The sequence below is a fragment of the Myotis davidii genome, unplaced genomic scaffold (assembly GCF_000327345.1).
Source record: "Myotis davidii unplaced genomic scaffold, ASM32734v1 scaffold235, whole genome shotgun sequence".
NCBI lineage: Eukaryota > Metazoa > Chordata > Mammalia > Chiroptera > Vespertilionidae > Myotis > Myotis davidii.
Window position 1 is genome coordinate 5,282,676 of NW_006287462.1, and position 23,293 is coordinate 5,305,968.

Genomic DNA, 23,293 nt, shown 5'->3' on the forward strand with positions numbered 1-23,293 from the left:
GATTACCGGGGAGAAATCCCAGCCAGCCAGCCTCAGTGAATAGGTGAGGCTCATTTGTCACCAGCAGCTTTCACGGGCTTTGGATAAGGCCCACATTGTGGCGCAAGTCAACTTTGCTCTTCTTTTTTCTCCAACATGCAAACTAACTGCACTAATGCGACCTCACGAAGGAACAGTCCATGCTCTAACATTTTTCTTTTAATACTGAAAGCAAGAAATTGCTTGAACTTTCTAATAATGTAGACTTCTTTCCTAGCATTAAAGCTAATAGCCCTCACAGTTCTTCTCATTTGCCTGGAGCCTGTCTGGCTCACATATTTATAAATGGACAATGCTTCATATGGGTTGTAATACATATAAACAAAGTTTTAAAGCTAAATTACTTTTAAAAAATAAGACAAACACACCCACTTCATTAAGCACAATACATTGTTTCTTAATGTTTCTTAGCTCTTATTTGTCCTTTAATTTTTTTTTTTTATCTAACTCTCTAGTTAGAGAAAGTGCAAATCCAGTACAGACCCAGTCAGGAGTTGTGTAAACTAAATTCTTTATATATTAAATTTGGAATGGAATAGTGCAGTGATGGCGAACCTATGACACGCGTGTCAGAGGTGACACGTGAACTCATTTTTTTGGTTGATTTTTCTTTGTTAAATGGCATTTAAATATATAAAATAAATATCAAAAATATAAGTCTTTGCTTTACTATGGTTGCAAATATCAAAAAATTTCTATATGTGACACGGCACCAGAGTTAAGTTAGGGTTTTTCAAAATGCTGACACGCCGAGCTCAAAAGGTTCGCCATCACTGGAATAGTGATATGAGTCATCTCTTTAAACCACATATTTAAAAGCTCTGCCTCAGTTCCCCTGCTGGATTCTCCTGGAATCTGGTTTCTTCTTTGTATTGCCATTTCTTACCCCTAGTCCAGCTCCTCTACAATCTGAGCAGTAATTGGTTTCTTCAGCTTAGCTTGGCTTTCTATTGAGATAATTGGTTATTTCACTTGCCTTAAAATGGCCTGTTATTTTGAACAGTTGTTGCCTTTTTTAATGAATATAGATAATGTCACAGGATATGGGAGAGTAGTTAGTATCTTTGGACAAAACATGACATAACTAAAATGGCCAGCTGTGGTAGTCTCAGGCTTCTATATAGAGAGTAACTGACCTGAACTTCACAGGTCTTCCTAATACCTGGAAATATTAGTTTATCTAGAATATATACTATTTCATTTTCTCAATTAGGATTGGTTTCAACTGGGAAATGCATAAAAGTCTAACAGTAGCTTCAATAAATAGAATTTTATTTTGAAGTCACATAAATGAGGTCTGGACATGAGCAGCCCAGGGCTGGTATAAGCTGGTGATCTTCAGGGACGTAGGCTCCTTCCATCTTTTTGCTCCATCATCTTCAACCCATGGCTCCTCGCCTGCTGATTCAAGATGTTCTTGTAGCTCCTTGTCCAGAAAGGCAGGGAATTCTTCCCCTAGTCCCAGCTGTAAAATTCCTTGGGGTGTACTCTGACCCAATGTGGGTCTTTTCTCTGAACTAGCCATGTGACCAGGGGCAAGGGACACCATGACTGGCCTAAGCCACTACTTTTTCAAGGGGTATTAACCAGAACAAGGGGATAACAGGGGTCACAATAGAGAAGCCCAGACCTCTGCTCAACATAGCAACCACCATCAACTTCTCTTTCCTTAACTTGCCTTATTTTTCAGTGACACCACCCAACTTTGTATTCATGTTTTTCTATTTACATTTTATCTTCCAAACTAGCACATGAGGCCCATGAAGATGGGGTATTTATCAGTTTTTCTGAATGTTGTGTCCCCAGCACTAGGAGAGTGTCTGGACACAGAAGATACTCAGCAAATATCCGTGGAATGAATAGCCTCCCAACCAGAGTGTGATGGGCGGAGATGGGTCATCAGGCTGAAAAATTAGAACCTGAAAACCTCCAGAACAGGATTGAGCCACCTTATAAATCACAAAGGAAGCAGGAAATGTTGGGTGGTAAAATAGAGGCATCTGGAGTTTCTCAGATACCATAAGTCAGTCATCTACCAAACACTCGCTGGTTCTCATTATCTCTGACAAAAAGGAATAAGAAGAGGACAGATGAGTGAAATAATTCAAAAATGTCATGGAAGCTGGTTGTTCTCACCCCATTCCTTAACACACTTTTACTGGAACAACTAGCAATTAGCACAATCGACAGATTGGAGTCTTATCTCCCTTCCCCGGAGTGCTCTCTGTAGAAGACAGGATGCTGCTGGGCTTCTAGGTGAAAGACATAGAGGACTAACTAGACCCCAAGAAAGGTGAATTTAAACTATGCTAGCCTTTGCATTGGTTATAATCTTCTACTCTCTCCCCAAAGCTTAATTCTGGGTGACGATGGAATCCAATACAATTGTCCATCTAGCTAATATCTACACTAATAAAAGACAAACATGCAAATTGGCCATACCTTCGCTATGCCTTAAGTCACGCCCACCAGCCAATCAGAGCAACTATATGCAAATTAACCCAACCAAGATGGCGGCTGGAAGCCACAGAGCTGGAGCAAGCAAGCAGGAGGCTTGGTTGCCCCAGTGATGGAGGAAGCCAAGCTTCCCCACCGGCTGCTGCCTCCTCTCAAGGCAACCAAGTTTCAATTATAGAAAGTAAATAAACCCCAGATACCTGCTTCCAGGCGCCATGGCCATGGAGCTGGAGCGAATAAAAAAAAAAGAAAAGAAAAAAAGGCTGGGAGCTTTGGTGGGCCGGGGGGCTTCATCAGTCTGAAAACAGCCATCAGCCCCTCACCCAGGCTAGCCAGGCACCCCAGTGGGGACCCCCACCCTGAAGGGGGTGTGAGCAGTCTGAAAACGGCCCTCAGACCCTCACCCAAGCTGGCCAGGCACCATAGCAGGGAACCTCACCCTATGTGGGCGTGGCCGGCCTGCAAACCACCACAGGACCCTCACCCCAGCCGCCCACTGCCCCAAGGGAACCTCAATCAGCAGCCCTGAGCTGGCTCACAGCTGGTAAGCACAACGGTGGTGGCAGGAGCCTCTCCTGCCTCCTTAGCAGCACTAAGGATGTCCGACGGCGGCTTAGGTCTGCTCCCTGCTGGCTAGTGGACATCCCCCGAGGGCTGCCGGGCTGCCAGAGGGATGTCTGACTGCCAGCTTGGGCCTGATCCCCCCCACACACACAGGGAGCAGGCCTACGCCAGCAGGTGGACATCCTCCGAGGAGTCCCAGACTGCAAAAGGGCATAGGCTGGGCTGAGGGACCCTCCCCCCCACTGAGTGCACAAATTTTTGTGCACCAGGCCTCTAGTCTACAACTATATCTCTGGCTGAAGAACCAGCTCTTGCTTCACCTCAGTGTTCCACAAGACCAGCGTGGCCAAGGATGGCCAAGGGTAGCCTAGTTTTCACTTTTCAAACTGGCCATGCCATCCAGCTTCCAGCTCTCACTTGATCCAAGGTTTTACTCTTGGCTCCCTACACAGTCATGAACAGAACAGTCTTCCTGTTTTTCTTTCCCATAACTACTAGTAGCTGTGAGAATGCAGCTGAGGTACCAAGAACATGCTGACTTTTTCTTCGCTTCTGGTCTCCTATGGTTTGTAGAGTAGGGATGAGGGGAACATTTGGGCCTTTTGGAGAGACCTTTTGGTACTATTTTCTTGAAAATCCAGTTTTGTGATGCTGCCCAAGCAGTTTACAAAATTTTGTCATTTCTAGATGTAACGAGTGGCTCAGCTCACCTGAGTGTCTGCCCTCCCTATCGAGAAATTGGACCAAAGCATCTAAATATGAGATATAAATGAAGAAGGAGTAGGAGAGTTTCTGTGTGTATATAACTACATTTATAAGTTTTATGTGATTTATATATTGTTATTTACATATACAGATGAATACATATTAATAATTATAACCATGGCCAACACTTTTGAGCACTTAGCATAAGTCAGGCATTTTTTTCTGAATGCTTTGCATATAGTAACACTTAACCCTCCCAGCAATCCTGTGAGGTAGGTTAGTTGCATTTTACAAATGAGAAAACTGAGAGTAGGCAAGGTAGAATAACTTGGCTAAGGTCATACATCTGACAAGGGGTGGAGCCAGGACTTAAACCCAGTCAGTCAGGCTTCCAAGACATGCTGATAACTTATTCTAAACTGCCCCAAACTGCCTCTTTTTTGCAATATTTATAGTTTGGGGACCTGGGCATAAACAGCACTTAGTAAAGAGACTTTACCAGGGTTAACATCATCCACAGAGTAAGGAGGCAGTGTCTAGTAATTGGAAGAGGCAATGATGCTGATGGTGGCAGCTGTTACTACACCAAAGTTGATCAAATGGGGTTAGGTTTACCTCGGGATGTGAAGACAGGGGTCTGTGTTGGGATCACAGCTTTCTTTATTATGTGACCCTAGCTTACTTTTTCTTTCTGATTCTTATTTTTCTCTTCTGTAAAATGGGGACATTGCTAACCACATCACTGGCGTGGGAGGATGGGAGGATTAAATAATCCTAAATAATAAAAAGGTAATATGCAAATAGACCGAACAGCAGAACATTTGAACAACCAATCAAAGTGTAATATGCTAATGATATGCTAAGGCTGCTCAACGGCTTGTTTTGATGTGCACTGACCACCAGAGGCAGACACTCAACTGGTTGACCAGTCGCTATGACATGCACTGATCATCAGGGGGCAGATGCTCCAACCGGTATGTTAGCTTGCTGCTGGGGTCCAGCCTATCAGGACTGAGTGTGATGGGCCAGACACACACTGGAACCCTTCTGCAGTCCCTCCCCGGCCCGATTGTGCACTGGTGGGGTCCCTCAGCCTGCCTGTGCCCTCTCCCAATGTGCGACCACTCGGGGGATGTCAGAGAGCCAGTTTCAGCCCAATCCCGCAGGCCACTCCCCTTGGGAGGGTGCCAGACACAGGGCTCATGGCTGGTAAGTGCTGCTGTGGCAGCACAAGCCTCTCCCCGGTCGGGACTGATTGGGCGTGAGCCCGTGGCAGGCACAGTGGGGCCAGGATGAGCAGGAGCGGCAGGTAGGAGCTGCAGGTGGTGTTGGACTGCATGTTTCAGCCTGATCCCTGAGGGACCCCACCCGTGCACGAATTCATGCACCTGGCCTCTAGTATAACATATAAAAAACATCAAGCATAGCCCCAGACCTGTAGTAAATATTCAATAAAAACAATGTTTCTCCTGAAGCATCTGGCTTCTTCTCAGTGGATAAATAAAACAAGATAATTATTTGCCTTTCTTAAGAAATTAAATACAAAACCATATCCAAGTTAGATCGATACTGAAAAAGTTGGTCATGAATTCTTCCTGTGCCAGACCTGGCTTTTTTGTTCAGGTCCTGGTTAACTTTTGACCTACAAGTAAACTTCCTTCATTTCCATAGCTGGAATGTCTGCCTTCCCCTGGAGAGTGTGTGAGCTTTGGCAACCTATTCTTCAGAGGCACTGATCAGATCCTCGGAGTGGAGGCTGCAGGGAGCTCCTCTCAGCCCTGCCCTTCTCCTCTCTCCCGTTGCCTTCTCCTGTGCAGAATCTGTGTGTGCCCCGTGAATTACAGCCACTCCACCCCTTCTGAGTGCCTCCCACTGGGGATTGTGTCAGAGGGCCTGGATATAATTGACAGACGCAGCCGGCAAAGGCACTTCCTACAAAGGCATTGACTCCAGTGGGCATATGAGCCAGTATAGACAGTTTCCAAAATCTCAGATATGGAGAATTTTTTTTTTCTTTCCTTTAGGAATGTGGAGGGGACTTTTCCTGAGCATCCCAGGAAATCCACAGTGTGACATTCCAGTCTCTGCAGATGAGAACAATGTCACCCACAGTCCTGATCTTAAGCGGCCATGGGGGGGAATTAAATTGGGGTTTATCTTTGAGTGACCAGAGTTATTTTTGTTTTCGTCAGCCTGGACTATTGTAATTAATGCTAAGACACAGGCGGGAACAAGGCTTTTATTATAATAGGCGGGTGAGGATGGCTTTGACTGACCTTTCTCCTGCTGGAGTTTCAGTGTTTTAGTATGTGCTGCTTGCGCTGAAAAGAATTTATAATCACAGGCTGTCAAAGACAGCCATTGTTCTCCCTGCTCTGAACATGTGGGTCAGCCACAAGTGCTCTCAGCTCCCCCAGCGCCAGGAGCTGGCTGAGAGCGAGAGCATGCCTGGATTCTTCTGAGGCATCAGGAAAAGCATTTTGCATATTTTCATTGCTGCTTTTTTTTTTTTTTTAACTTTCTGCCTCAGAAAGACAGCTCCCTTTCAGAGCAGGAATTTCCCTTCAAGGTAGCAGGAGAGGGAAGCCCGCTGCTCCAGGATTTTACGGATCTGATTCTGTTGCAACAACAAATGCTGCGTGCATTTGCCAGGTCGCATAAACAGGAGCAATTGCACAGCTAACCTCGGGGCTCCGGCCCAGAACAGACATGCGGTTATGGATTCCGAAAGGCGGGTCAAGGTTAAGGTTTTAGTTTTCTTTCCTTTTTTTGTTTTTGTCTGTCATTGTATTCTTGTGAATTCAAACCTGATGATGTTTTCTTTCCCTTTCCTTTGATTTTCTTTTTTTTAAACACTGTGGAGTAGGAGTTCCTGGGGGTTTTTCTTTCTTCAGGGGTGTGGTTTTTCTGGTTGGGAAAGTTGCAGCAGGGAAGGGTGGAAGAATGAAATGTTGGCTGGTAGATGATCATCCATTCGCTAACGGGTTGTCATAACCTGTTCCTACGGATGCTAGATGCAGGAATTTTTGGAGGCCACTGGAGACTGGCTTTCCTGCGATGGAAGGCTCAACGTCTCTTGCTATAATGTCTGTCGTGTTTTGTTTTGTGTTATGTTTTATCAGGAGACTGATGACATTGAGAGTCCTAAGAGGAGTATCCGAGACAGTGGTTACATCGACTGCTGGGATTCCGAGCGTAGTGACTCCCTGTCTCCCCCTCGACACGGCCGCGATGATTCCTTCGACAGCCTGGACTCCTTTGGCTCCCGCTCCCGGCAGACACCGTCGCCAGATGTAGTCCTCAGGGGAAGCAGCGATGGTAGGTGGGAGCCTGCGCAAGCTGCACATCTTAGAATGAAACACAAACAAGGGCTGCCTTGTGGCCCACAGAGGGACTGGCGCTGGGGAGGAGGGACCTGGTAATTCTAAACTGGTAGAAGGAAAGTCTGCAAGTGTTGTTTTTTGCCTTAGACCCTTGGTGGGCTCTGCCAGCAGTTCGTTTGCACATTGCGTCAGTGAGCATATCTCCTGTTGGAAAATGTCTGACATCATTCCTCCCTGGGTCTCCGTGAATCGAGACGCTGTGCAGACCATTAGCTCAGAAAGTGTGCCAAGGGTTTATTTCCTCCGGGTACGAGGAAGGGAAATGTTTGAGCGAGTACCACACTGTGTAAGTGAAAATGGATCGACTTCCAGCAAGCTGGAAGCGCACTCCACTCACTGACCAAAGTCCTGAAGCCTGGGGTTGTGAGACTTTCATTGGCTCGGGTTTGGCGATCTGTTTGAGCGGTATGATACCCAACCATTGCCAAGAGCGATGCAGGTGGCCCTTACAGTACAGGGCACTGCCCAGACTGCCTTTTTCTGAGGCGGGGTTTGATTTGAATCCTGTGGATGTTATAGCACCTGTAAGGAATGGTCATTTTTCTTTGCAAAAATGTATGGTCATGCAACCTGATATCAACGTAATGCATACTTTCCAGAAGCTGTGTTACCTTAGTGTTTCGCACCTTGGTGCTTTTTTGGAAGGGGCAGTGGCTCAGTTCTGCATGTATAGACTTGCAGACAGATACCAAAGCTAGTGGGGATTTTTTGTTTGTATTTTTAAAATATCTCTTGATGCTAATATTTCTAGACACTTCAGCCTACTCTCCAAGATGAAAATTGTCTTTTATAGCTAAAAGATTCAGCTATAAAATTCTGTTACTAAAATAGGTGGCTACTTAATGTGTCCACGTTGAGTCCATGACCTTATGACCAGTGTCTCATTTAGTCCTCGGCACAGATGATGAGGTACTCACAAAGTGCCTCACTTAGTCCTACTACGGGCCTGAGGTACTCCTTTTTACCCATATTTACAGATATACCTCCGAGAGGTTAAGTAAGCCCCCTAAATGGGTGAGTGACAAAAATTACTGTCAGTAAGTAGTGTAACGTAAGCTTCAGAAACTGTGAACCTAAATCACATACTCTTAAGCTTAATTTACCCACACTTCTTTGTTTGCCCAATAGATTTTTTTTTAAATTCTAGAATGTCTGAGCTTTTGTTTAGTCCTTAAACTTCCCAGCAAACGGATTAGCCTCGGGGCCACATAGTGTGTGGTTCCTACAGAATCTCACAGTGCGTTGTGAGGTGCTTGAACACATCCCTAAAATTGTATATGGCCTCTTAAAGTACCACCCCCAGTTTTAGAAGTTTCAGTCCCAAGTGCATGATCCAATTGAGCTTTCATGAAAGTAGAAGGTAGATGGACTTTTACAAAACCTGTCTTAGCCAAACTACTTTATCCGTATTATTGTGATTGTGTTAACAAATTACTATTTTCCTCATCTTGGTTCTTTATAACTGGTAATGCAGATCCTTTGTTCCATCACCAGCTTCCAGGGGACCAGAGTTTATAACAAGCTTCATCTTGAAGGGATTTGAGATGATGGTTGCTCATATTTGTAGCTGTGCAGAGGCATAATGTAGCTAGCAACAATTAAGATTGATAAATATTTTTTCCATCTAAAGACTAACATGAAATTGAGCTTCACAAAACACCATGCATGAAAGAGCATCTTACACACAGATTTCATTAATCAGCCTGATACCTTCGGGCTTATGTTCTTATAAACTAATCAAGACCTAATGAGGTTCTTAAAGCAATGCACCCATTTTTATGTGCCTTTAAATAATTAGTATAATTTTGTCCAAGTAGATGTTATATTTCCTTGGAGTTTATGGTGTTTTTTTAAATGATGCTGATCTAGAAGATTGCACATCTTCATAAATGCTTTCAGATATAGAAAATTTTTTTTAAGTCTTGAAAATTTATTTCTCAGGACTCATAATCCATTAGGGAAAACCCAACTACAAAATTCTCCAATTCCATATCGGGCCAATATGGCGAGCTTTTGTTTTATTACTTCTGAGGCCCACTGACCCATTCAATAGGGACAGTCAAGGGCAATACTCATTAGAGGTGCCATGATGCCATGGTTGGACTCAAGAGCTATCTAGTAGGGATGCTGTGGGTCCCCAGGGTCCGTTCAGTCACTCGGTCTTGCTAGATAGGTGCTCATTCCTCCCTGATCTTCACTGGCATTCCTCCTTAGAGATGGGAGGGAGGGGGAGACACACAGAGAGAGACATCAGCAATGTGAGAGAGACACATCGATTGGTTGCCTCCCGTATGCACCCCGACCAGGACCAGGGATCAAGCCTGCAACCAAGGTATGTGCTCTTGACCAGAAATGAACCTGGGACCCTTCAGTTCATGGGCCGAACTCTATCCACTGAGCCAAACCTGCTAGGGTGAAAAAAATTTTAATTTTTTAATTAATAAAAAGGGTGATCTGTTAATGTTAATGATCTGTCGATTCACATAAACAACCTATTTTGAGACATTTATTCAATATATTATCGATAATATATAAATTAGATATTATACCCACGTAAGATTCATAGATTATAGAATTTTAGAATTGAGACAATTCTAATCCGTTATGATCGAAGAATCATTGTTTTTCTTTTATTTATTCAACAAAAACGCAGTGCTCCCCAGTCAGATGCTTTAAGCAGAGGACATTTCCCAAGAGAAGTATGTCCCAAAGAAGAAACTTTAGGCTGATATCTTGAAAACAGAAATTGGAGTTCTTGTCTGTTAATAACCAGCCAGAGAGAGGGGGCTCCCTTGGCTCCTCTGAGCCTCAGTTTCCCCCTTTGTCAGTGGGGAAACAAATCTCAGAACTTGGCAAAGTGTTTGTTTATAAAGCAATTCACGGGGCTCTAACCATTTCATTATGACACTGAGACAGATATGCGGTACACGATAAAAGACCTAGGGTGGGAAGGGAGCTAAGTTACAAATTAAAAGCTAACAAGTAATGAAATGGTCAAAGCCTCTGAAGGAAGACGGAGAGCAAGTGGCATGAATAATTCATACACCGAATATTTTATCTGCAACAATGAACACTTGTTTATGGTCAGTGCTTTTAACTTTTATAGTCTTTTAAAAGCCATTAAATCATTTCATCTCCAGGGCAAATCATTTCATTCCTGTTTTATAGAAAAGGACAGTCAAGTGTGTTAGAGACAAGCCTGGGAGCCCACAGCCCATTGCTGACAGACCCAGACTGTCAGGACATGAAGAGTAGTCAGCGCCTACTAAGCCCTTGCTGTGGGCCAAGCACTGCGCCAGTAATTCTACCTGTGTGCGCTCCTCCCAACAGCCCTAGGAAGCAGGTGGTATTACTATCTTCACTTTACACATTGGGAAACTGAGGCTTATAGGGGTGAAGTAACAGATGCAGAGCCTCAGAGCTGCTGAGGGCAGAGCTCACTGTGAAGAGGAGCTGACTTGCCACCCTCTCCAATCCCCACTCTGCAAGGTTGCTTCCTCTCTTGCCTCTGAGTTTAAGGCTCTTTTCACAAGTGTAAACCAGTAATCTTCTATTTGGGACTGAATAGCCTCATAATGCTCTCATTGATTAAGAGTTTTCAACCAGCATTAAAATGGTGATTATCTATACACTAGAGCAGGGGTGGGCAAACTTTTTGACTCGAGGGCCACAATGGGTTCTTAAACTGGACCGGAGGGCCGGAACAAAAGCATGGATGAGTGTTTGTGTGAACTAATATAAATTCAAAGTAAACATCATTACATAAAAGGGTACGGTCTTTTTTTTTTTTAGTTTTATTCATTTCAAACGGGCCGGATCCGGCCCATGGGCCGTAGTTTGCCCACGGCTGCACTAGAGGCTTGGTGCACAAATTCGTGCACAGGTGGGGTCCCTCGGCCTGGCCGGGGATCAGGGCTGAGGGAGGTTCCAATTGGGGCAATCAGGGCCAGCTGGCTGTGGGGAGGGGATATGGAGGTGGGCCGGCCATGGGAGGTTGGCTGTGGGAGTGCACTGACCACCAGGAGGCAGCTCCTACATTGAGCGTCTCCCCCCTGGTGGTCAGTGTGCATCATAGCGACTGGTTGACCAGTCATTCCAGTCATTCCAGTTGTTCGGTCATAATGGTCACTTAGGCTTTTCTCTATATAGATAGTAGTGTTTGTTTAAATGGCAGCTTCACTCTGTGGATCCTAGAAATCCAGTGATATGAGACTCAGGAAACAAGGATGCAATATAATTAATTGTTGGGGCTATGAAAGACTGATGTAGGCAACATTAAGTTCCTTTGCGTTGTCTAAAACACTCTTTAAACCAAACCAATTCATTTATTTGTCAGACTATTTGAAGATGCCCACTGTGTACAAAGACACTGTAATAAGTACTGTGGATGATACAAAGCTCTGTTCGCAAAAATGCAAGATGGAAAGTACAATGTGCAAAAGAAAAGAATAGGTTATCAGGCCAGAAAGTTCACAGGGAAAAAAAAGATTCCCTCCAGCAAGGGTACCAGGAAGGGCTTCAATATGCAGCAGTTCTCAACCTGTGGGTCACGACTCTTTTGGCGGTCAAACGACCCTTTCACAGGAGTCGCCTAAGACCATCCTGCATATCAGATATTTACATTACAATTCATAAACAGTAGCAACATTACAGTTATGAAGTAGCAACGAAAATAATTTTACGGTTGGGTCACAACATGAGGAACTGTATTTAAAGAGCCAGAAGGTTGAGAACCACTGATATAGAGGAATATGCGTTTATTATAACTCCAACCTTTTCCTGGAAGGCAAACCCTTGGTTATAATCCACATTGGCCACTTTTCTGAATTCTGATTGTTCCTACATGTCTATGCTCCTGAATTATAACTGATGTTCTCCAGTGTTAAGTGGCTTGGTTAAAGTACCTCAAAGACAAAATGCTTTATAATTCTTATTTGTCAGAATATCTAGCGCAATGTAAGACGTGGGACAACAGGTGCTCAGGAAACACTCTATTGCTTAATTTCGTTTTTCTTTTGAGAGGTGCAGAATCTGAGAGGACATATAGTGCTATTGCAAATGGGTTGCTAATTGTAATTCTCAGATACAGTTAGTCTTACCTCTATTTTTTAAATTTTTATTGAATGTATTGGGAAGACAATGGTTAATAAAATTATGTAGTTTTCAAGTATACACTTCTGTAATGCATCATCTGTATATTACATAGTATGTTGACCACCCAAAGTTGCCTCCTTCCATCACTGTTTATCCTCCTTTTACTATCTGCTACCTCCCCACACCCCACTTTCCCCTGGTAATCACTATACTGTTGTCTGTTTCTATGAGTTTTTTGTTTGTTTGTTTGTTTTGCGGGGCGCGGGGGGGGGTGTTGTTTGATTTTGTTTTTGCTTAATCTCTGCACCTTTTTTTTCACTATCTCTTCAACCCCTCTCCCCTCCAACAGCTGTCAGTCTGTTCTCTGTATCTGTGTCTCTTTCTTTACCTTGATTTTTTTTTTAATTTGAAGGGTTTTTCCCCCCTGATTAAAGTTGAGAGCTTTTCCCACGGTAGACTCATTTAGACTGATACTTTAGGTTTGTTAAGTGAATAATTGAAGGAAGGATTCCCCGGAACCCGCAGATGTAGCCGCATCCCTAATACTGCCTGCTGCCGTTAGGAACGTCACTGCTAGCCTGGCACACGCCTCAGTACCCATCCTCTCTTCCCAGGGAGAGGAAGTGACTCAGAATCTGACCTGCCGCATCGGAAGCTGCCGGACGTGAAGAAGGATGACATGTCTGCCAGGCGGACTTCTCACGGTGAGCCGAAATCAGCAGTGCCTTTTAACCAGTACCTCCCGAACAAAAGCAACCAGACGGCCTATGTCCCCGCTCCTCTGAGAAAGAAGAGAGCAGAGCGAGAGGAGTATCGGGAGAGCTGGAGCACCGCCACCTCCCCGCTGGGTGGGGAGAGGCCCTTCAGGTAAGGCCTGGTTTGAACACGGAGTGGTATGGGGTCCGCAGCCCCTGGACACCAATAAGCTCAAATAACTGTTTCCAAACGTGGATGAGATTACACATGGAGGTGGGCAGGACAGATGTTTGGAGAGAGACTGTGATAATAGAATATAAGCTTCATGAAGGTACCTAGAACAGTGCCTGGCACACAGTAGGTGTTCAACAAATACTTGTCTGACAGCAGATTTTTAAAAACGGGTCCTGTTGACAGAACGTTGAAAAGAGATATGCCATCCATCTCCTTCTGTGGAGACCGCCTGACTCACGCTCCTGTTAGATTAGGTGCAGAAAGACTTATCTGTATGCAAAAAGAATTTTTTATTGAGATGCATGCTTATCTAGGTAAAGCTCAAGTATGTAAGGGATGCAGGGAACATGCTTCAGAATCACATGTAGAAACTCCAATTCAATGAAGATACATTGAACTGCTCAACTCTAAAGGAACAGTGTTTTTCCTAACCTCTGATTATGTTTTCATGCTTTCATTTATTTGGCAAGTATTTATTGAGCATCTGCTACATACAAGGTACTGCCTTTAGGCACTGGAGACCCAATAGTAAATAAGATAGAGTCCCTGCCTTCAAGAACCTTATAGTCCAACAAAAGAAACTTACAGTCCATTCCAATACTTGCAGCAAAACCACCCTGAACATTGCATGGTTATTTCTGATAGTCTACCTTTATTATCTATGATTTTCCACTGAACCAGCATTTTATTAAAAAGTTTTAATTATTGAACAAAGCATAAATTTTACCATTCCAGCAGAAAGGGGTTTTGCCACTCAAGATCAATTTTGAAATAGCTCTTAATCAATATTGAGATTACGGTGCATTGCATTAATTTACAAATGACTACATTTAATTTTTGTCACATTGCCAGGATTGTACTGCATGCGATGACTTTTTTTTTAAGTGGGAAGTAGTATGTGAATGACTAGGCGACGACATGTGGTCTGCTCCCCATGCCAGTCTGTTCGTTTGGTGTAAACGATATTGTCCAACTCACTAGCTACCACGAAACAATAGAGGAAGAGGGAAGTGAAGTGGGGTCTCCCTGGGAAGAGGACCCCACTGGCCAAATGGACCCTGATGGGAAGCCTTCAGATGGTGGTTTAGAATTACCCACTGGCCGTCATAAGGAGCCGCGTCCTCCAGGGGAGTCTGAAGAAAAAGATGCTGCTGAAATCCAAAAGCGCAGGAGGCTAGAGCAAGCTGGGATCAAGGTCTTGCCAGCAGCACAGCGCTTCGCCAGGTCAGCTCTGCTGGCCGGGCTGGCCTGGCGGGCTGGGTGCATGCCTGGGGGTTTGGAATCTCTCTGGTGTGTTGCAGTTTCCAGCCTGTTTCCCCACTTCCGCTTTTCAGTGGTATCGCTGCGCCCTACTCGAGCAACTGGAAATAGCTAATAGTCCCTGCCCTCGGCGTGCCTCTGCTGACAGTAGCTGGCTCCTTGAAGTGGAGGTGAAGAGTGAGCTTCTTGCTGCTTGATTAGACCTGGTCCTACTGTAGTCAGTCATGTGTGGGCTGCAGGACTTCCCTGGCAATAACATTTTATTTTTTCAATGGTTTATGGCCTGTTAATTTTCACACTACTCCTAAATGGCTCTTATCTTACTTTACACATCACTAGAAAATAGCTCCTTTGAAAGGGGAACACTCTCGTTAGAAAGGGTGGCTGGCTGACAAAAATCCACTTACTGCCTTTGTCCCAAGGGAGCAGTAAGAAAGACTGGGTTTTTTTGACTCCTTTTCTAAAGCATGTTGGTTCAGAAACAAAGAATGGCGTAATTACTTCTCTTAATTGTAACAAAGGCACCAGTTAACCGTCCTCATGGCTTCATATGACATGTGAGATGGAGATTTTCACAAAGGCACACAAAACTGGAGTTCCACAGTTTTATGTAGTGTTTTGGGAAGCTGGTAGAATTTTTCTCATATAATAACCACAAATAACCTAACAAATAATAGAGAGACCCAGATTTATTTGACAAATTGAAATTCACAACAGTTTGGCCATTGAAAATACTTTGCTACTTGCCAGTCCATTTAATCCTAAGAGGTAGGTAACATGCCCATTTTCAGGAAGAGTAAACTGAGGATCCATGATAGTAAGTGACTTCCTAGCTGGTTACTACTGACCTCGTGGCCAGATTCACAGGCTCTGACCACAGTACCACATCTGCAGCCCACACGTTTAATGGAACAGTTTTCATTTCTCAATACAATTCCGTATGTGCTCATTGCCATGGTCTACGTCCTAATTGAAAGTTCCAGCATTGACGTCTATGGATTTCATTCCAGAGTAATCAAGGCTATATTTCTCCCTGTCTGGCATTCCACAAAAAGTGTGTCTCTGCTAAACTTGCATGTGCTGCTAGAAAACTCTAACACAGAATTACGCTTGTGTGAAAAGCAGCTCTCTGGGTTTCTGAATGATACAGAGTAATGATGTAAAATCTTAAAAACAAATGTTGGCTCAGAGAACTTGTCAGATACATACTTTTTTCAACATAATTTTAGCATCTACTTGTCTGAGAAAGAAGGCTAGTTGCTGAGAATAGAAAAATGAATAGCATCCCCTCCCTAGGCACCAATTTTCATATAGTTCCTGTTTCTGTCTTCAAATCTAAGGCCCACTGAGAGTAAATATACGTGATTGAGGTGAGAGGAGGGATTTTTTTTTAAATTTTAATCTTAATGTCCTTGACACATACCTTCATTTTTTATAACATCTGTGCAGTCGTTAAGCTAAAATGTAGCCAAAGACACCATCATCTTAATTTTTTCTCATTTTTAAAAAATTGCCACTCTCTCAGTTAAAAAAAAATGTCATCTTTAAAAATTGATTGTTCCATGATTACTAATATGGTTGACAATCATATTGTGTGTATTGGCCACTGAGATTTCTTCTTCCATTAATTATTTCATATCCTTTGCCATATTTTCCCTTTTTAAAATTTTTTTACTTTATTGTGATAAGAACACTTAGCATGAGATTTCCCCTCTGAAAAAACTTTTAAGTGTACAATGCAGTATTGTTACTTATAGATACAATGCTGTACACCAGATCACTAGAAGTTATTCTTCCTGCTTAACTAAAACGTTATGCCCAATGACTAGCAACTACCCATTTCCCCCTTCCCCCAACCCCTGGTAACCATCCTTCCATTGTTTGATTCTATATATTTGACCCTTAGGTACTTCTCATAAAAGGAATCATGCGAATATTTTTCTTCTGTGACTAGCTTATTCACTTAGCATAATGTCCTTGAGGTTCATCCATGTTGTGCAGAATTTCCTTCTTTTTAAAGGCTAATATTCCATTGTATGTATATGTCACATTTTCTTTATTCATTCATCTGACCTCAGTGGACACTTAGATTGTTTCTATGCCTTGGCTATTGTGCATAATGCTGCAATGAACGTGGGAGTGCAGACATCTCTTTGGGATCCTGATTTAATTCCTTTGTATAAATACCCAGAATTGGAATTGCTGGGTCATATGGTAGTTCTATTTTTAATTTTTTGGAGAATTCTTTGTATCATCTTCAGAGTATTCAACAGAGCAAAGGTGGGGAGCTACAGTAAGCTATCTCAGCATGCCCAGGGATCACGGTGATGCAGGGAAAGGAGATTTTTTGCAAAGGCTGGAAATTCTATGAGTGTGCTGGGCCACTTCAGTAACTGGGAGCTTTATTTTCTAATAAAACATTGAAATATTTTATGACAACATGCATCTGTGTACAAACCTAAATTCATGGTTAATTTACAAACATAATTCTGCATAATGAAAATTATATTTATGTGGTAATTTTTACTCCTGTCCACGTTTCCTGTTATCTGGATTACCGTTTACATACTTTGTCCAGCTTAGCTCTCTTAAATGAGCTTTTGCAGGTCAGTTAATGTCATCACACGGTAGATTTTAAGCTTTAACATTTAAAATTGGGTCCAGGAAAATTATGGATATTCCAGGAGAATGTCCCCAATCGTAGTGTGACACAGCTGCTCCAAACACCAGAATTCACTGCTTAGACAGACTTCCAGCTGCTAGCTCCCTCATAAAGGGCTCATAGATACCCTGCCACTAGCCTGACACGTCTGTGACTGTCACTTGCTTTTGGAAGCCCACAACAGAACTGAGAGTCATTCTAAGTTCACCCGCATTCAAGATCCTGCTTTTCTCTTAGCTGGGAAAGTCTGTGTTTGCAGAGGTGGGTGAGAGTGTAGAGGCATGAGCGAGGGAAGGAGGTGTGTAGACGAAGAACAAGGCTTCACCTTTCAGACTCTTTTTCCTGTTGATGTCGCTCTTTCTCAAACACCTCCTTGTATTATTTTTTGACACAATATGTAGACAGGAGTAGAGGTGCCTGGTATTCCATTTTCACATGAGTTTAGAAGCCTGGGAATCCCAAGCCTCCTGTCAAACAATATATCAGCTATCTTAGCACCAAGGCACAGAAAGTGGGCCTTCTTAATGAATGGGGGGAGTTAAATCTTCGTTCATGTTGCCATTGAAGTCAAAAGTACAGAAGCCGCTTTTTCTTCTCTTTTCGTTTATGATTCCGTTAGCTTAATTACCCCCCAAATCTGAGACTCCGCCGAAGAAGCCAAGATTTCTGTTTTTAAGGGGATAAAATAAGAACCAAGATTCCCTTCCCCTGAATTAAAACACTGCGGAGATTTGAGTTCTCCGCCGTGGTGTTTCCCTTTGGAGACGTAAACTTTTCTTGAGCTGAATTATAGGTTTCACGTGATTGTGCTGCTTTCCTAATTGTTTTCATATGTTTCAGCACTCGGTGTTTTCTGCTGGTCTGTGGATCTTCGCAACCACACAGTAATTAATTACGGGGTGGGGGGCGGGAAGAGCCCTCTGAGGAACAATAGCCGTTTAGAAGTTTGCAGAGGAAGAGCAGATGCAGCTGAGTGCCAGATGCCCGGGGCCCTGACTTGCCTAACAGACCCTGGGGATCAGGGGCCAGGCAGACACGGAACTTGCGGAACTTGCGTGAACTTCTGTGACTCTGGATGTCGCTGCCCTGTTTGGGCACTGGGTGAAACAGGGATGTTTTGGTGTTGCCCATGACATTCCCAGGAGGCCTAACAGGCTTTTCTGGAGAGCCCAGTTTCTTTGAATAGAACGAACTGACTGCCAATCTGAGTTGGTTGCTTGTGTGTTGCCAAGTAAAGTGGAGTGAAAGAAAATGCCAGCCCTTGCTTCTTTTAAAGCATTATCTCATTCACTTTGAAATATATAAGCCTTGGAGACAAGAACCTTCTCTCCCTACTCACCTGCTTAGAGCCCACAATCCCTGCTACGAAGATAGCCTGACTGGTTTTAGATGAAGATGGACAGGGTTGCCCAGCTGGAGGCAGGGCTTGGCATTTCTCATTTCATGCTGGACGGTGTTCTTTCTAAGGGAAGCAGTGAGCTGTGCCCGCAGGGCAACCCCTTCTTCCCAGAGCAACTCATCTATGAATGACTTAGAAAAAAAGCAAAAGTGCCAGACCTCCCCATGAATATCAAGCCAGACAGCCTGGGTCTGCCTCTTAACTTGACTTAATTTACCCAAGTTCAGACGCCTAGACAGAAATCTCAACATTCTCCTCTGCAGAGTGGGTATCAGAATTCCCATCTTGCGTTTAGTTGTCATGAAAGTTAGTATGTCTGCAAGGTATTAGCTGTCCAGAGAGTTGTCATTATTGAAAAAATAAAGTAGATTGTACTGAAACTTCACAATTGACTGCCCCAGCGTCCTTCGGGGGAAAAAGAAAAGCTTATAGAAAGTCATTTAAACATCTCGGTAACTAGATGTAATGAACACAGTCCTACACATCTACCTGATGCATATGGCCAACAGTGCAAGCCCAGAATTTGTGTTCATATTTTTTTCCTTGCTCTGATCTGCCTTGAAGCTCTGAATTTACAAATTCAAGCAATTAGTGGAAAATCAGTCATTGTGACCAGTTTTTCAAGCGGGCAGGGAGTGGCTTTAAGTGGCCAATGATACGGAAATCGTTCTTCACCCCCTTTTTTTAAGTCCATGTATCTCAACTGAGATCACTTAGAGGGATTCCTGCCACGCTGGGCATTTAGCCTAAAAAGAAACACCCCAGGGAATTTGTAGTTTAACTGGGCTCACATGATGCAAAAGGCACCAGATTCTCTCTGCTTCAATTGGCATCACAAATTGGCACGGCCTTTTGCATAAATGCATAGGTTTTATTCCAAAGCATTCTGCCTGTGTGGGGGAGAGATAGAAATATAAAATACAAAGAATGTTACTCTTGGCCTTGAGAGGTCCAAGCCAGGGGTCTGCTACCACACTGGAACGGCAGTTGGATCAGCGGAGAGGAGATGATGAGTGTGGAAGGGCCTGTACGTGGTAAAGTGCTGTGCAAGCATTGTAACGTATGACTAGTTAGCATTCTACTTTCATTCATCCTGGCTGAACGTTGCTCTCTGGAACCAGCAACGCAAATCAAAATGCCATTCTAAGCAGGGCTCACAGGATCCTTTTATTTAGGAACCAAAATACTTCCCTTTCTTCTCTTCCCATAGTAATGATAATGCCTTCATTTTTGCGTGGTGCTCTGCTTTCCATACCGTTTCTGTCCTGGTCCTTTGTTTAATGAACAGCACAGTGGTTAAGAGGCGGACCCCCGGAGCCAGGCTGCCCGGGTTTGAATTTTAACTTAAGCACTGACGCTTTGACCTTGGGCAAATTTACCCACTCTGAGTTTTCACTCTATAAAATGGGGATGCTAATAACACTCACATGGCAGAGTTAGTAGTCGGGTTTGATGAATTATCACTTAGAAAAAATTCTAACACGTAGTGTGCCTTCAATAACTGTTAGCTGCCGCCTTTGCCTTCATCGGTGTGCTTTCTTAAGTAATGCCTTTTTGAAGAGATTGATTCAACAGCCTGTCATTTTCCCACTGGCCATTCTTTATGGCCACAGTCAACCAACACCCGCTGGTACTTGACAGACAACGTTGGCAAGGAGGCAGGAAGGAGCGTGGGCTCGGTCCAGGGGTGCGCAGATGTGATGCTGTGAGTCAGATGTGCAACCCGCAGGGCAGAGTCTCATAGTTCATGAAATAAAATAGTTCAGGGAGCAAAGTGGCACCAACCACCTCCAAAGAACATGTTTTAAGATTTTATTGAGAACGATGATCGGCAGAGGGAAGGAGTGTTCTGGGCACGATGGATGATGGTTTAATTTCCACAAGTCAGAGGGAGTGAGGGCCTGCTGTGGTCTTAAGATGATGACCTCCTCTGGAGCAGTGTGGGCAGAGCAACAGATGGGGGGAGCAGGGTTTGGGGGTGGGGGGGACACCTAGTTGACCAGAGAACACAGAGTTTGGTTACTCATTTTACTCTTAGTCAGGCTAATTACTCCTGTCTTCATTTCTGAGATGAGTTGTCCTTTGAGGATGAAGAATTTACTCTTAATCCTCTCTCAGAAATTGGATACAAAGTAGGTGAACTTTCTTTAGAAGTCAAAATATTTTTTTTATTTATCATCTTTATGACCATCAGATAAATGTTTTTTTAAGGTTTTAACAAGCATTCATACTTAGAAACAAGGTTGGCCTTATGAGTAGGGGGAGAAGTGTTTGTATGAATACCAGATAGGCACAATCAATTGTATTCCCATCCCACCTACCGCCAACAATAACAAAAAAACACACAAAATAAAGTAGAAAAGTCCTGATATTCTACCATTAAACTACATTCCTTTAGGAATTTGAAGTTTGGGGGCTTCAAGATCTTTTTGAAATGATAGCCCTAGGTAATCATGTTTAAGCCATTGTATCAAAATGTCTTACTTGACATCTAGCATTTGACAAAGAGCTGGGCGGCGGAGAATCGCGTGGGTAGAAGTTGGAAGAAAGCAGAGTAGGCTTCTATGCCTTGGGTCCATCCTGTGAATGGTCATAAACATTTCCACATGTTTCAGGTTAGTTCAGCTCAGCAGGATGACCTACCTTAGCCTTGCAGTCTGGTACACACTCTAAGTGTGCTATCACGTGGCTGCATTCATTAGTTTTCCCCCAGATCAGTGTCTTGGTGGCTCAAGTGTTTGCCCTGTTAGTCAACAACAATTTGAGGACCTATTGGGTCTAGTACTAAAGTGCTAAAGGAAAATGAACAAGAGCAAAAAGCTTCCTACTCTTTCAAACTTAATGGAAAGAATTGGGATAGTCACTTTCAGAGCCATTTAGGATCCTGCCTTTCCAATGTTGACGGACTCTGTAAATGCAATGAGTTTTTAGTATTGCTAGTAGCTGGCTAAATTCAAGGCTTTAGAACCCACACTAACTATGATGCAACTCTGAACTAAAATGGCAAACAGATGTCATCTGAACTAATGATATTGAGAAGACGTTTCACTAACAGCACAGTTGCCTGTGTGGAGATGCGGATTTAAAAAAATTTTTGTCTGGTCACATGTGGAGTTCTGTTTAATCTTGCTCTATCAGTCAAAAGCAATTAAACGATGAGAAAGAAGTGATTCGTGATATTATCCTTCGGGAAGAAAACTCTATCCTGACCCACCGACGTGGCAAAGTTTTAGAGTCAAAAGATGAAATTGCATGTCGACTGCCTGACCTTGAGAAAGATGACTTCGCTGCGAGAAGAGCCAGGATGAACCAGACCAAGCCAGTGGTGCCACTGAACCAGCTCCTCTATGGGCCTTACCGGAGAAAAGAGGCAGAGAAATCAGATAGCAGCAAACAGCTCTCAAAGGGAATCTCAGAAAAGAAAAGTCTAGAACATAAAAGGTGTGCACTGTGTGTGTGTGTGTGTGTGTGTGTGTGTAAGGGAGAGAGAACATAAGTGAAAGTGATTTGTATCATAGCCCTCCCCCATTCCTCTCTTTCCTGCCCCAATTACGAATAATTGGTAATGGTGGTCTATTCTGAAGTAGAGCTCCAGATACCTCGTCTCCCCAAATGCAGTGGCAGAGAGTGAAAAGGCCGTGTCCAAAATAGGGCTGAATTCACCAAATAAGCTTTGATGTGCCTTTTCTGGGCACATTACCACATATGGGTGCCAGTGCATAGAGTGGCATTATTGGCACAAATAGACATGTGCTGTTGCTACTGGGGATCACCTATACCAGTGGTTCTCAACCTTGGCTGCACATTAGAATCACCTGGAATCTTTTTAAAATCCTGATTTCTGGGCCTCATCCTGTGGAAATTCTGTTTCTTTGTTATGGGGTGGGGCCACACATTAGTAACAAAGAAACAGAATTTCCGGAGGATGAGGCCCAGAAATCAGGATTTTAAAAAGATTCCCAGGTGATTCTAATGTGCAGCCAAGGTTGAGAACACTGACCTATACATTTGAGGATAGATATTTCTCATTAAAAAAAAAAAACAACCTTCTCAAACATATAGTTCTATTGTTCATAACAATTCTGGTAGGGGTTTTTTTCTAAATTGTTTTTAAATGAATTTTCTCCTCCCAACTTTTCTCCCATCCTCTTAATTTGGAAAAAGAAATTTGTAGAAGAATTGGATTCGGCTAGTGATTTTTATCTAAGAGGGATATGATTTCATTTAGGGTATCCAGTTGCTAAATTCCACAGTGCAGAGTTGATCAGTCTGTATTTTTTCCTTATATCAATCAAAATCAGTTAGAGTTTGCATCCTTAGTATTTAACTGCCATCTTTTGCCTATCACTTGAGAGGTTTGTAAGTCTATTGAACTAAAAATATAAATATCTCAACTATGTATTACACAATGAAAATAGTTCTTTGGGCAGAATCCTTGAGTTCAGTGGAGTAGTTAGTAGGGTTTTTTTTTTTGGTCTGTTTTGTTTTTGTTTTGTTTTGTTTTAGGAAGTACCAGACACAAAACACCTGAAAGATTCCCGGATGTAGAACAGGTATTAGCGCACAGAAGATGTGGCACGATTTTTTATAGGACATAGTATAGCTTCAGGAGGCTCAGTCTTTGCGGTTCTTGTTGGCAGGCCTTGTAACAAACCATTCTAGGAGGGCCTTTGGGGAGGGATCAATTGTTGCAAGAGAAACAAAGACTTCTGGATAACTGACCAGCATCAAGGCTTATTGATGGGGATCAGCAACTTGAGTTAGGAAAAGGAGTAGCTTTTGTATCTCCCTTTTTTCCTT

General features: G+C 43.3%; 1 protein-coding gene across 12 annotated transcripts in view; it reads left to right on the top strand.

Moving 5' to 3' along the window:
* Positions 1–23,293, top strand: part of LIMCH1 (LIM and calponin homology domains 1) — a 191,889-nt gene that overhangs the window by 102,607 nt on the left and 65,989 nt on the right. For 5 of the 12 annotated variants that reach the window (XM_015561049.1, XM_015561051.1, XM_015561052.1 and 2 more), the window contains exons 6-7: positions 6,888–7,083; positions 12,857–13,109. In XM_015561049.1, coding sequence (XP_015416535.1) covers positions 6,888–7,083; positions 12,857–13,109 — 449 coding nt within the window. Of the gene's footprint in view, positions 1–6,193; positions 6,513–6,887; positions 7,084–12,856; positions 13,110–14,153; positions 14,397–21,631; positions 21,935–23,293 lie in introns of those variants that run through there. The other 7 variants (XM_006759328.2, XM_006759329.2, XM_015561046.1 and 4 more) reach the window with 5 other exon arrangements.